Source organism: Telopea speciosissima, chromosome 5 (genome assembly GCF_018873765.1).
Source record: "Telopea speciosissima isolate NSW1024214 ecotype Mountain lineage chromosome 5, Tspe_v1, whole genome shotgun sequence".
Taxonomy (NCBI): domain Eukaryota; kingdom Viridiplantae; phylum Streptophyta; class Magnoliopsida; order Proteales; family Proteaceae; genus Telopea; species Telopea speciosissima.
This window is the reverse complement of record NC_057920.1, coordinates 2,763,751-2,779,231: the sequence shown is the minus strand read 5'-3', so window position 1 is coordinate 2,779,231 and position 15,481 is coordinate 2,763,751. Positions and strand designations below refer to the sequence as shown.

Genomic DNA, 15,481 nt, shown 5'->3' with positions numbered 1-15,481 from the left:
GTTTTATGAGGCCTGATATGCATATGCATGTAAATGTCGTTACTATCTGAATGATTTTTCATTGGAACTTGTTAGTTCATGACTTTCTTATGTGGCTTGCAGGCGCGGCAGGTTCATCCGGATAAAAATCCCAATGATCCTCTTGCAGCACATAATTTTCAGGCAAGTATTGCATTTTTATTACTGTAATAAGTATCTTATCCTTCTCCTAATTGGAATTATTAATTTTCTAGATTTTGTAATAATCTACTATGATCTTGCACATCTTTTGTGTACGATCATAAATATTGTATTCTTTGCTTGTGCTATTTCCCAGTTCCCACTGTGGATCTTGCATCTGGATGAAAGGTGGGCGGGTGCTATGAGCTGGAATTCAGTGTTCAAAAAACCCTCTTCCCATCCTTTTAAACATAGATTGTTGTGATTTGTCATTTGGACTTGAATGGACTCAAAATCAGTGTAATGGCAGAGCAGGATTTGTATGGCCAACATAATGTAGTGGGATTAAGGCTTAGTTAATTGGGTATTGAAATGAATTTTCTAATACCTAGATTTTTGCAGTAATTTATAAATAATTTGATCCTTCAAGTAGCATGACAATCCCCTATTCCACTTTACTGTCCTTGGAATGTTTCCATTGCACGAAAAGCATTTTGCTCTATGTATAGTTCTTTGAGAAATGATGCTCTTTGCCGAGGGAATGCTGCTGAGATCCTCCTTTGAATACTTTTTGAACTTTTGATGATAACAGCAGCCTTGGCTACATATATTAATGCTCTGAGGATTGAACAGCTTGTAAGGGAAAACTTGTATATCTGACTTGAAGTGAACTCTTCTTGGAGAAACTTATACTTCTGGTCAAAAAGAAAAAACATTTGAGTTTCCATTGGAGTTGCTCAGAATTACTTCCTTTACAATTTTAGGTTGCTTCTATATATGAGTTTCTATGTTTATAGAATAATTTAGCTTTTAAGTTTTAATTTGATTGCCGTGGATCATTGCTTCGAGTTCTATTTGGCCATTAAAGTGTTATTATTTGTGGATGGTTTAGGTTTTGGGGGAGGCTTATCAAGTACTAAGTGATCCAGCACAACGGCAAGCATACGATGCTTATGGGAAATCTGGAATTTCAACGCAAGTTTTCTTTTCCTGTACCCATCCATTTGATAAAATATTTTTTCATATTTTTTTCCTTTTTTTGGTTGCTGACCCAATTTGTTAGAGAAATGGAAAGAGTGGGAAAGGGGGGCGGGGTGGACAGGAGGTGGCAAGAAAGCTTGAATGCTAACAACACTGAACAAGTTGCCTCAAACAAAAATGTCCAAAATAAAAAGTCAACCGGTTATGATGAGGTTTGCTAGACTGAAAAGGCCACACTTGAAAACTTACTAGAGAAAACCAGAATCACAGAGAAACAATACTAGCATAAACTTGGACAGAATCGATTTCTCAATCTCTAACACCGATGGGGCTGAAACTTGGACTGAATGTCCTAATGGGTAGGCTGGTTGGATTATATGAAACAAGCACCAACTGAAAATAGAAACTGACAAAAGACAGAATTATGAAGTCAAAGAATAATCCATAACCGCCAGTCTCCTAATCAGACCAAATTCTGGTCGATTGTAGTGAAGAGAGAGGGGAAGTTTATATCAGAAATTGAAACCCATTCAATAGTTAGATTAAAATAGATATTAGGACAAAGTTACTGTTTTTTTTTTTGGATGAATAAATAATTCAATTACCAAAGGAGGGGAGAAAAAAGGGGGGGGGTAAGATACAAGCAAAGCCAACTCTAAGCCCTACCAAGAGGCAAGGACAATACAAAGGCCTAAGCCCAACCAAAAAGCGCACCCAAGAACAAAGCGCCAGCCCAACCAAAACCGAAGAGCCAATCCCCACTCAAAGATGTCCCACTAACCCGGGTCAATAGGCTCAGCACTTAAATTGAAAATTCTAGAATCTGAATTGGGGGTTGAATTCAACTTCGGGCCGTGTAGGGAGTAAGAAATGTAAGGACACTTCCTAGGGAAAGGAGGGGAGCTGGGATTACGGCGACAAAAAACGAGGATAGACTGAGAAGCGAAAGGGAGGGGAAGACGGGAAGAAGAAAGGGAGGGGAAGACGGGAAGAATTAAGGGAATAGGGATTGGAGGGAACAGGCCCGTTAGTACCCAATGGGCCAGCCGGAGAGGAGCAGAGAGAGGACTGGGCCAGAGAGGGATAGGGAAAGGAAGAGGAATCTGGACCAATTGGAGTAGAGGAGGATTGGGCCAGAGAGGGAGAGGATAAAGGAGAAGGAGACGCAGTGGGGTCCACATCGATTGAAAGGGGGACCATGTGGATTAGGTGGAGGAGAAGTCGGGGAGAGAGAGGGTCTAGGGGATAAAAATCCCTTAGACAACGATTTGAGAAAGGCGGAGATACCGAGAGGCGAAGGGGAAACCTGCAAAGAGGCGACAGACTCATCAGAGACAGAAGGGATGGCAGATTCAACAGGGGCTACAGGAGCAGCAGGCAAAGAGGAGGTTAGCGCCTCGGGGGAGGAGGAAACTACATAGTCACAGAGGTTGGCAGACTGGAGAATGGAGAACCTGTTTGACCCTGTTGTTGCAGGGTGGACCATTGGGACAGAGGGAGAAAGCCGGCAAGGAGAAATCAAAGCTGGGAGGCCTTTCTGGCGAGTTCTGCAATAGCGGCTTCTTCCCCGACCACGGTTGAGATTGCGAAGAGCAGAAGCTAGCTGAAGAGAGGCATGGACATCTACTCTGGTAACAACAAGGACAACTGGAGTCACGATATTGGGTCTTGCTACTCCAGTCACAACAGGGAAAAGTGTGGTCGCGATTCCTTCCCCATCCACGACGGGGAGACTTCTACAAACCGTCACTGCCGGAGATTGATTTTTCGAACCAGGGACCTCGACTGAGGTACTATTGGGCAACAGGCTGGGGCAATTCTCCAAGGTATTGTTGGGATTCTTTCAAGGAGGAGGAGGAACAGAGGAGGCTTCCACTACAGAGGGATCTTCAACGGAGGCGCCATGCCCAGCAGCAGGGCGTTTTCCGGTCGAATGGCTAAACACCTTGCAAGATAAACACTGAGGAGAGGTCTATTTGTAATGGACAGCCTGGTTGAAGGAGAACCGTTCGTCATCAACTACAAGGATGGAAGCCGGCAGGGGAGCATCCACCGGAACTTCCACACAAATTCTGGCGAAGGCGAGATGATCTTGGAGTTTGGTTCTGTTGTCGGAATAGAGAGGGTTTCCAAGGACCGAGCCAATAACACTGAGGCCCTCCTCACACCAGAAATGCAGAGAGAGCCCAGGGAGGGAGACCCAGAGAGGGAGCGAGCTGAGATCGAGGCGATGCGGCTGGAGGTAGCGATTCCATTACTGGAGGAAGAGATGTTTTCTTCCAACATTCCAAGGGCCTCCATCCAGAACTCTGCCTTTGTCTTCTACTTCAGCAAACTTGAAGATGAAGACTCCATTGTCTAGCAGGTAGGTTTCAAAGCCACTCTTTGTTTTCCATTGCTTCAAAAGGGAAGCTTTGACGAGAGGGAAAGAGGGTTGAGTTCCCAGAAAATGCCCTACAAGGCAGTTGTTCCATTTCTTAGCTTCAACATAGAGGAGATCGGCTTCATAGTGGGCTGCTTTGGAGCCATCGATGATGGTAGGATGGACAAAGTGGAGGGGAAAGCCATCACGAGATGAGGGGCTAAGGTTTGAGAAAAAGGAGGACCAAGGCCTAGGATCAGGGGCTGTCTTGGGAGGTGGCGGCACCACCCCAGGGTGGTCGGACATAGGGGAGAGAGTTCAGGCAGGTTCTGACATTTTGTTTTCTTCCACCAAACCTGGTTTCTTCTGCTTATTTAATAAGACCAATATGAAGATATTTGAAACCCTTTTCTAGATGCTTTTGAATTTCAGAAGCAGTCTTCTCCAGCATTTCACCATATCTCCAGAAATGAATCATCTTCTTGTGCTCCATCTGTCCATTCACAACAGATGGTCTATGAATCAGAATCTAATTTTCACAAAGTTACTGTTATAATAGGGTAACCCAGAATATCGTAGAAGAGAAACAGAAAATAAAACCTGCAGAAACAATGGTTAACAAAGTGGTATGTTATGAAGAAGTAAGAAAACATAAGAAGGGAAGAATCACACTTAAGAGACCACGGTAGGAGACAATGTTCGAAAAAAACTCATTTCATTTCGGTATTTTGTGCTGATCGAAATAGGGATATTTCGGTCGAAATATTGCATTGTTTCTGCATGTTTTCGGTGGGTTTTAGCCCAAGTTAAGGCCTGAAACTTCATGGAAACCCTATTTTAGGTTATATAAACACATGTAAATGTTCAAATTGGAAAAATAGTCATCCAAAGTGGTGTTTTGGATTTGCACCATTGATTGGCAATATACAATCTAATACTAATGTATAACTTAGTTAATTACACACACACACATTGTTTAAGACTTTAAATACTAAAGGACATAATAAATTAATAATTAATAAGCATTTTAAACAAATAAATTCACTTGGAAGTAGAAAACATAAAGTGAATGACTCATAACTTAAGTTATAATATTAAGTACAATAAGTCAATAACAACTTAACAAGATGATATCAATATGACAATATCCCAAATTCCCAATAGTCCGTTACAAGTTAAATAGTCATCAAGTGACTCAAATGTTTACAAATATTCTAATAATAATTACTCTGCCGTCCATGATCGACCTCACTCATAGTCCGATGGAGCCGACGTGCATTGTTCTCCGATTGTAGGACAAATCAATGCCACGTCATAGTCGTGGAGAAGAAACTAGTGTAGTCATCCACAGTTGCTATGTAAATTGCATCATCAACATGCTGAAGGTAACCTATCCTAGGATATGAGTCATCAAACTGTAAAGAACCACGATTACCCATTGATCCATTGTGATATGACGGCTCTGGGAGCATGTACCGGTACGGCTGGTGGGTTGGGTAGGAGAAGAGATCATCCACAAAAGATGATCCACTACGTCCCTGTGAGTGGGAGTCGTACTCAAAATTGGGAATGGATGGAGAAGATATATGCTCCCCCCCCCCCCAAGTCATTTGCCCTTGGCCATATAGATGTGAATGAGATGAACTGTACTCTAATTGTGCTGGAGATGGACTGCTCTCTATCTGAAAAGATGCGGCACAGAAATGCCCACTCAATCTGCTGTCCCTATCACCAATACTTAATCCACCAACAAAGCTAGATAAGGTATCAATGTCCATAAGATCAGCCTGCCTACTAGTACCAGGAGGACTGGACTGGCCACGGTGCTGTCACGAGTAAGTCGAGGTGGCCATTGTGGGGGCATGCGCACTGTGGTCTGTATCTTGTGTGGCATGATCAAACTGTGTTTCTTCTGTGAATCATACCGGCTCTTGCTGCTCTTCTACCGCAAACCGCTCTCGAATTCCATTATATGCCTCACCACCATCATCATCACCTCCATCATCACCATCACCACCATCACCACCATCACCACCATCATCATCTCTACGAGTTTGAGTTTGAGTACCACCACCACCATCGGAGGATGCGGACGAATCATCTTCCTTATCAACATTGCCATCAGTAGGCTTGAACGGTATGGGTGACGCGTCCCGTGTGTGTACCTCACCCTCTTCAGCCGTGAACTCATCCACATCAGCATCTATATGTTCGGTTATCATGGGGTTAGGTCTACCTCCAGGCTGATCTAACATTGGCTCACCTCTATCCCTCACCCAATTCACAATAGAGTCTTCGTCATCTGACTCCACCTGGAAAATGTTGGTGAGATCGATATTTCCCATGCGTATGTGTTGCATCTTCAACCTCAAATTGTAATGCATATACACCAAGTCAGATAGATGTTCGGAACCCAATCTATTTCTCCTCTTGGAGTGGATGATAGATAATGTACTCCAATTCCGTTCATAGCCAGATGCGGAACATGTCTGGGGGAGGACCTTGATTGCTATTTTCCTTAAATTCTCTGCCGAACCCCCATACAACACCCACCATTCAGTTGCATTACGACAAAAGGGACATGTTATAATCATTTCAAAAGTTTCAATACGTACATAATTTAAAGAATACGATATTGAATTGAGTAATGACTAATGAGTACCGGCATCACCGCGTATCTGGCCTTGCTCTGCAGCATCGGTTCCAAAACTCCCCCATGCATCCCTAAAAGTCTTCAGCTATAATCATTTGAAAAATATTTAAAATTAGTAATGACTTATTACTATTTAGTATTTACTAAGGTAATTCCAAATGAATTATAAGACTCACCTCATTATTGCATATAGCTAGTATTTTACTATTCGGCTCCAACTTGGCAACTATTTGTTTTATTGCTTCAATAAGACTACTATTCATCCCAAGCCTATGATTGTATTGGTACTGGGGGTTCAAATAGTATGCTGAAAATTGGCATTACATATTGTTAATGCCTTAATAGTTTGTAATATATCTTTCAAATTAACTTTGAAAGATGTAATTGCATAAAAAAAAAAAAACTCACTAGCCTTATGCAGTGGATGCATAAGTTGATTTTCCCAGTGCTCCTTGTTAATTTTGAGACAGTGTTTGCTACCTCGTGGATTCGCATTGTAATCACCTTCATTCATCAAGTCTATGGCAGCATATAGATGTGGCATGGTTGGTCCCTTGAGAGCAGAATCAATTATATGCAAAACCTTGACCACTGGGTCCAAAAGTGATACAACTTTATGCAACTTTGACCAAAAGTCATCTTATGCAATGATAGCTTATGCTTCCCTACCACCTTGGGTATTGGACCCATTCTAGTCAAAGCAGTCTTCAAAAGCAAACATAGATCTAAGTCCGAACTTCTTGGTCTCAATACTCTTGAGTGCAATGTAGTTGGTGGCGAATCTAGTAATGCCCGGCCTCACTAAGTCACCCTCACACTTCTCCCTCAAAAGGAATCTCGATATCTCGTGAGATTTTACTTTTGTCTCGAGATATCGGGAGATGGTTGAAATATTGACTGAGTTTTTGTATTTTTTTAAAATTCGAATCCGTGTTTCGTTTCGGACAGGTTGAGATACTCGAAATTCTCGAGATCTTGATCGAGTTTTAACGAGTTTTAGTACTATGGTAGGAGACCGAAAGGCTGCTGGAAATCAATAGAACTGTAAGGAGAAAGATGAAAAGGAAAAGACAGAAGATAGAGGAGGGGTAGAGAGATATGACTTGGTATCACCACCAAACCGTCAGCTTCACGACCAACCAACCATAGGAATCACCAGCTAAGACCTGCAGCTGATTCAGCACAGCAGCAAAAACTCACAAAAGGGCATTATGTTGTTCAACCAAAATCGTGGGCAACATGCGCTCCTTTTTTATTTATAATAGCATTCGACCTATTACAGGAATGGTAACCCTTTCTTTTGGGTGAATAAAAATATATTTCCAAAGAAGGGAAAAGGGGCCCCCAAAGGGGAAAAGAATATACAAGGAAAGGCAAAAGCCAAAAACAACAACTTCACACCCACATTAGAAAGATTGGGGGAGATTTCAAGAAGTTACAATATATCTATTTCTAGGAGAATCGATAGATCTATTAGTGACCACAGACAATTTGCTTCTGATGTCAAAACGATGGAGTCTCAAATCTGCTGGAAAGATCTGTTGTTGGGAGTTCATCTTCTGAGGCTATGCTCCAACCAAATATGATGAATAGCAGCGCCAAAAGCCAGTTTTCCCACACGGTTACTAATAGAGGTGCCTCCAAATGTCATGTCAACCCAAATCCACTCACACGGGAAAGGCAAAATAGTCCTTCTGACAGGCCAACAACGAGCAAGGTGCCAAGAACAAATTCTAGAGGAGAAGGGGCAGCTGAAGAAGAGATGATCAATGTCCTTTATGGCATTCCAACGTAGGATACAAGATGAAGAGATAGAAATGTGCCTCTTGATGAGGAAAGTCTACGCCGGAAGGCAATTTCTAAGGGCCCTCCAAACTGTAAAGCTATGATGGGGGCATATGTGATGTAAACCAGACCAAATTGCGCCAAGAAACTGTTGACCCCCGAATTCTGATTAGTTTCCAAGCGGACTTCAAACTGAGCAAACCTGAAGAGGAAGCAAACCAAATAACCAGATCACCCCTGCCATTGGGTCTCCTTGGTATGCCCGGGAGAGGAGTCCAAATGGGAGGAAAAGGTGTCTGATACTAAAGCAAGTCTGTCAGTGCCTCAAGTCTTTGATGAAAAGGTCACATTAATTGAGGATTGCATTATAGAGGTTCATGAAGACAGTTAAAACAATTGTGCCAGATGAGGTTGTGATTAAGGAAGACGTCAAGTACATTCCGCATGAAGTTGTCACCAGTCCTGATCCTATTCTTACCATCGGAGAACCTATTGAGTTTGTGATTCCACCTCGGTACTTTGAAGAGAAAACTCTCAGGGTTGAAGACTTTATTCCTAGCGTTCCTACATTACTAGAGTTTTGTTTGGGAATGGTCAAAGTTGCAACTCACATGTTGTTTTGCCCCTCATCACTACAAAATTCATCTGGACGATTTTTTTCAAGCTGGGGAGAGTTGATGCAGATTCATCACCAAAATAGGCTTGTTTTATTACGAATAAGTCTAGAGTTGGGTTTTACACATGTTGGGCCTTTGGTCCCATGGGTTTTTTATGTAATAGGCCACTTTTATGGGCCTAAAGTAGGGGTATATAGTTTGCATACGGGATTAGCTCTATACTTATTTTATTTTTATGTTTTAGTGGTTTAAATTGAACCGGTCCAAAGCTAGTTGAACCGTTGGTTTAATTTAAGTGACTTAAGTCACCTTTTTTTTTATTTTTAATTTGATGTAATTTTGTTTTACTTTGGGTCCACACCTCCCACGAATTAGTCAAGCGAGGTGATATTAGAGTTAGTCGGCTAGGAGTATTTACACTCTTAGGCTGCATAGGAATTGGGCTTTTGGCCATTATAAATAAAGGATTCGGTGGGGTGGTTATTCTCTCCTCTAAATTTTTGAAAATTGCTATTGCTGCTCTGCAACTTTGTTTCTTCTTTGAAGAATTGCTTTGTGTTTGATCAAAGTTGGTGGGATTGGTGTTTGATCCAATCAACACCTTGCGGTGTGAAGTCCGGGTTGTTCTTTTGAGCTCTCCTTCAAGTTTTTTTTTTGGGTGAATAAGAATTTCATTACCAAAAGGAAAAAGGGAAACAAGGGGCCCTGAGGGGGAGAAGAAAAAATAAAAAGCCAGGCCCTAGCTTAGCTAGAGGCCAGCAGAAGCAACAAAAGAAACATTAGATAAGCCCCAGGAACCAACAATGAGCCTGTTCCTTGGGATGTCCGAGCAACAAGAAGGGGGAGCTAGTGATAACTTTTCTTTAATTTCAAAGGAAATGGAATCCCAAATCTTCTGATAAGAGCGAGAATTGGAGGTCCATTTCCTGATATTGCGCTCCATCCAAATGTGGTTAAGAGTTGCACAAAAAGCTAATTTGCTGACCGAGTCGCAACTCGCAAATAGAGTTGCCAGCAAAGGTCATGTCAATCCAGATCCATTCCCTTGAGAAAGGGAGGATTCTTCTACGAGTAGGCCAGCACTTGGACAAGATTCCTTTCCAGATGGCAGTAGCAGTAGGGCATTCAAAGTAAAGATGATTCAAGTCTTTAGAATTGTTCCAGCAGAGGCAACAAGCAGGAGAGACTAAAATCTGCCTAGAGTGAAGAAAAGCCTAAGTTGGGAGGCATTTGGTGAAGATTGTCTAAGCAGTGAAGCAGTGACGGGGGATGTGGTGCTTGAACCAGAGAAGCTTGCGCCAAGGGGCCAAAGGGCTATTTAGATGGATGAGTTTCCAGGTAGCCTTGGATGAGAAGGAGCAAGAATTGTTGGTCTTCGGTAACACAATCACCTTTAAGAGAAGGTCTGGAAATGGAATGGGGCTCATTCCAGATGAGACCGAGAGAGGTGGAGGGGGAGGGGGGAGGGGGGAGGGGGGAGGGGGGAGGAGCCCAGCCAGCTTGATCAATGATATCAGCCACTAAGGATAGCCTGTTGAGACCTGAGGCATAAATGGTTCTCGGAGTGACCAAATGGAGAAGAATACCCATGGGGTGCCAGTGGTCCAACCACAGATAGGAGGAAAGCCCATCACCAATACTAGAGTGAATGGCTTAGAGGACCAGGTGACGGCTAACAAGGATCTTACGCCAGACCCAATAGGCATCGGATAAGGCTGAAGCAGTCCAGATTGAGTCCTGGCGAAGAAGACCTAAATATAACCAGTCGACCCAGATACTTTTCTGCTTTGAGGCAATCTTCCTATCTGCTAGCATAGGTGAGAAGCTTGCCCTTCCAAAGCTGAAGCCTCTTCCTAATAAGATCAAGCATAGGGGTGCAGTGTGAGCGGAGAGTCTTGCTGGGATCAAAGGGAGGCCCAAGTATTTTACTGGCAGGTGGCCTTCAAGAAAGCCTGATTTCTCCAGGAAGGCAGATTTGTGTAACTCTGAAACCCCCGCAAAGAATAACAGGGACTTGGCCGGATTGATGCGGAGACCAGAAAGCTCACGGAAGTGCTGGAGACAGAGCATGATGGACTCAAGCGAGGTAGTTGATGCCTTTGATAAAAACATCAAGTCATCAGCAAAGGCTAAATGAGTAAGCTTGAGAGCTTGGCATTTGGTCATCGGAGAGATATGCATCTGATTAGTGCTAATCTGGATTTCTCTGGAGAGGACTTCCAATGCCAAAGTAAATAAGTAAGGGGAGAGAGGACAGCCTTGACGGATACCCACCGAAGCACCAAAGTAGCCAGCCGGGCTGCCATTCACCAGAACCGAGAACATTGGGGTCGAGATACAAGAGGTAATCTAGTTGACAAAGACCATAGGAAACCCCATCTTGGTCATGACTTGAGCAATAAAATCCCACCTGAGAGAGTCAAAGGCCTTATGGATATCAATCTTCATAAGGATAGAAGGAGCATGGTTTTTCCTGTCAAAGCCTCTCACTATGTCATTGCACAAAAGGATGTTGTCCGCAATATTTCTGCCAGGAATAAAGGCAGATTGGTTGTCACTGACTAGTGGGTCCACAACTCCTTTTAGTCTTCTAGCAAGAATCTTGGCTATAAACTTGTAGAGCAGGTTGCAAAGGGCAAAGGGCGTAAAGTCATTCATGACATTTGCACCTTCCTTTTTTGGGATGAGACACAGGAAAGTGTGGTTGATGCTCTTGATCTGACTGAGGTTGAAGAAGAAACTCTCAATGGCGGCAATGAGGTTAGTTTTGATGATATCCAAGCAAGCTAAAAAGAATCCCATGCTAAAACCATCAGGGCCCGGGGCACCATTCACCTTGAGGGAGTGGATAGCTGCTACAATTTCCTCTTCTTTTGGAATGGCGCACAAGGAAGTATGCAGCTCAGGGGCAACAAACTTGTTGAGCAAATGTTCAGGGATGGGAGGATGATCCACCTGATGGCTAGAGAATAAGTCTTTGAAGTGCTGGGCAGCCAAGTCTTTGATGCCATTAACAGAAGTGACAAGAGAACCATCCGGGTAAGAGAGCTGAGAAATGGAGTTAGCATTGGCTCTAGCTTTCACAGAGCGATGAAAATAGGCTGTATTTGAGTCGCCCAGATCCAGCCACTTGATTCTAGACTTTTGCTTCAGAAAACTTTCTTCTCTAGGTAGTAAAGAAGTAAGCTCAGAAGTGGTCTCTTTCTCTTCTACAACAAGGGGACCATTATGTAAGTCAGATTGTAACCGAAGCTGAATGGAAGCCAACTTGTCTTTGCATTCAGCCACCTGGAGAGTAATATTCCCAAAGGTATTGAGGTTCCAAACCTTGAGAGCAGCCTTAACATTTTTGAGTCTTTTTGAGAAAGCAAGGAGGGGATTGGAGAAGGGATAAACAGGCTTGTTCCAGGCTTCAAGAACCAGGGGCAAAAAGGAAGGGTGAGAGGACCACATGTCAAAGTATTTGAAGGGTTTAGGGCCCAAAGAAGAGAAGGGTTTGATGGTTGGGGAAATAGGAGAGTGATCAGAGATACCCGGGTTATCAAAGTAAGCATGGGATGAGGGGAATGAAGTCAGCCATTCTTCATTGACAAGAATTCTGTCCAATTTACAAGCAATACGATTGGAACTTGCCCTTTTGTTGGACCAAGTAAGAGGGAAACCAGTCCAGCTGAGATCATCTGCCCCTATATTCTCTATACACTCATTGAAGGAGTCCATAGCAACCAAATCCACATGATCCCCACCTTGCTTTTCAATGCTGTACCGGATGACATTGAAATCACCTCCCAAGCCCCAAGGATGGTTCACAGTAAGGGGGGCAATGGATCGGAGATCAGTCCATAAAGAGGATCTAAGAACAGGACCATTATGGGCATAGACCACAGTGAAGAAGAAGGAGAAAATGCCTTGGCAATCAGAGAAGGAAGTGTGCAGGAACTGAGAAGAGGAGGAAGAAAGGGAGATGGAAATTTTGGAAGGATCCCAAATGATCCAAATTCTGCCATTGGGGTGGGAGGAGTAATTGGATAGCAAAGACCAACCAGGGGCTATGGAGGAGAGGATCTTTTTGGAGTTTGGCTCTTTGATATGGGTTTCCTGAAGGCAACAGAAACAGGAGTGAGAGGGAGCGGATACGGGAACGAACAACACTTGTTTCGAGGCAGAATTCAGCCCTCGAGAATTCCAAATGGATCCGATAATCATGAGGGAAGAGGAAGCAGGGGCATCGATGACTCAAGGAGTTGAGACAGAACTGAGCGAGAACTAGTTTCGCTGTGGTAGCGACGTCTATAGGATTTGCCGAGGGGGGAGACAGATGTAAAAGGGGGAGGATGAGTTTTTCGGGTTGCCGTGAAGGGTGTGGAAATGGAGATGACGGGCGAAGGGGATGAAGAAACAGTCGGGTTAGGAAGAATACCTGACCCAGACCTAGCAAAGGAGGGAAAAGTGAAATGGGTAATATCAGAAGGACTCGTCAACGGAAGAGGGGGGTCCACAAGAGGATTGGAAGAAACAGGAAGGGTGCCAGAATGTAAAGTGGAGGGGCCCACTGAGACAACGTCAGCAGGCTCGAGAGGCGAAGCAGGCATAAAGGTGCCTTTGGCAGCAGAGGCCAAAATCGAGATTGAGTCGCAAGCACTAGAGGCCAAAGGGAGATTACCAAATGCAAGGGTCTCCGTCAGGGGGCAGGAAGGCTCAACGACTCTTCCAGAGCTTGGAATGGAAGGAACAGCTGGTGCAGCTTCTGTCATCCTTTACCTACTCCGAGGAATAACCTCAAAAAGAGGCTTTTCGGGGCAAGAGATGATCTCCAAATCGTCACAGTTCTCCAGCAAACTGAATCAGTTCTGATTGTCTCGTATAGACTTGGGTTTCGACAGTGACGGGGCCTTGGAGCTTTGATTGGGAGGATTCTCAACTCGACGAAAGTTCTGGCGCCGGTGCCTGGTTCTCGGCCTGCCGCGAGAGAGAGATGTATGCCCAGGAAGATGATGAACAGTCTCCGCGGCGACATCTTCAGTGGTAGGGTCAGCACCATCGTGGGCAATTAGAGCATTCGAAGGTTTTCTCACAGCAGCGCCTTCTTCAGCATCCACTCCAGGACCTGGGATTTCAGTGGTAGAGGGAACAGCAACAGCGCAATCCTTTCCTACCGGAGTACAGTGAAGGGAGTCGTGGCCGAACACATTGCAGACTAAGCACTGGGGGAGCTTCCATTCGTAATGAATTTCTTGTTCAAAAGAGTAGTCGTCTCCTTCATGAACAGTGATGAAGGCAGGGAGGGACTCATGCGCAGAGACTTCAACACAGATTCTCGCATAAGCCAATCGATCCTTGCGTTTGGTTCTCGCATCGGAAAACAAAGGTTTCCCAAGAACGGATCCAACATGGCTGAGCCCATTGGTACAACAGAAATGGAGTGGCAGGCCTGGTAACGAAATCCACAGAGGAATAGTGGAGAGGTCCAATCTCCTAAGCTGCAACTGTCGATGCCGTTGACGAAGGAAGATCGGCTTCTTCCCCACAAGCCGGGGACCTCCTTTAAGGACGCGGGTCTTGTCCAAAGGAGAGGAGAATTTGAAAATGAAAAACCGTTGTCAAGTAGGAAGGTGTCCAAGGTCCCTTGTGGATGCCATTGCTTGGAGAGGGAGGACTTGACAACAAGGAAGGGAGGACGAGAGCCCAAGAAGTTTCCAACCAGGCAATTCTCCCAGAGCAGAGCTTCATCAACAAGCAAGTCAGCAGGGCACAAAGCCACTTTAGAGGAGCCCACGGAAGCAAGGGCCACAAAATGCAGGGGGAGACCATTGGAGCCAGCAGAGGAGGTATTGGAAAACAGGGAGGACCAGGGGGCTGGCCGGGAAGCCGACAGAGAAGCAGGTGATGAAGAATGAGAAGGGGGGGGGGGGAGAAAAAGGTGGGGAAACAGCAAGGGAAGGAGCCTGCATGCCTCAAGGGAAGGAGGGACAAACCAGGGAGAATGGGGACAGGCCAGCTGGGAGCTCCGGCAGGGAGAAAGGGGGGAGCAATCGGCAAGGAGAGAGACGATTCATTTTCCGTTTTGATGGTTGTTGCTATCCTTCAAGTTACTTGAAGATTTCTTTGAAGTTCTAGTTAAAGATCCAATTTTTATTCAAGTTTCATCCTCAAGCAAGCTGCTGCCAAGAATAATCTGCTACTACAGTAAGTTTAAGACATCCCCATCCCCATCCTTCTAATCATCTAAAACCCCAACCCTAGTTTTCTCCTTTGTTATTTTCAGTTTTCCCATACCCTAAATTTCCCACAGACCTGACCAGCCCTCAGAACTTCATCAAACTTCAACCACAACACCCCCTGCCCATGAGGAGAACTCGTTCTCCCTTGCTGCCCATCCCAACCACTGAAATCCTAATTCCCCCCAGCTCAAATCAAAACCCAAAACCCTAATTTCTGCCCAGTCCAAACAAACCGTCAGAACAGTCTACTAATCAGACCGATTATCCCTCGTACCCTCCTAAGAAAACCATTCAAGTTTGGTTAACTTCTGTCCAGCCAAACAGTAGAAATGCATCTTTTCCTCTTTTTCAAAACCCGAAACCTTAACCATAAATTGCTGCCCATTCAAGTTTACACACTTCCATCCATCAAAACATCTCAGGACCTTCATTGATAGACTCCCCTACCTCAACTTGACATAACCCATGCATCAAACCCTAACCCTAACCCTAATTTTACCAAAAACCCTATTTTGACTTAGCCGATTCACCTATTCATAACAGATCCTGGTTTACTGGCTCCTAGTTGGTCTGCTACCAATCTAGGACTACATTACCTGCAAAATGAAGGATACCGAAAGGATGCCAGTAATCCAGCCAAAGCCTAGTGGAAGATCCTTCATCAATCTTGCAGGTGATCGTACCGTAAGCAAGAGGCCTAAGC

General features: G+C 44.3%; 1 protein-coding gene across 2 annotated transcripts in view; it reads left to right on the top strand.

Moving 5' to 3' along the window:
- LOC122661813 (chaperone protein dnaJ 10) overlaps positions 1–15,481 on the top strand; it is an 81,595-nt gene that overhangs the window by 21,598 nt on the left and 44,516 nt on the right. For both annotated transcript variants that reach the window (XM_043857327.1, XM_043857326.1), the window contains exons 2-3: positions 103–162; positions 1,052–1,134. In XM_043857327.1, coding sequence (XP_043713262.1) covers positions 103–162; positions 1,052–1,134 — 143 coding nt within the window. The remainder of the gene's footprint in view (positions 1–102; positions 163–1,051; positions 1,135–15,481) is intronic.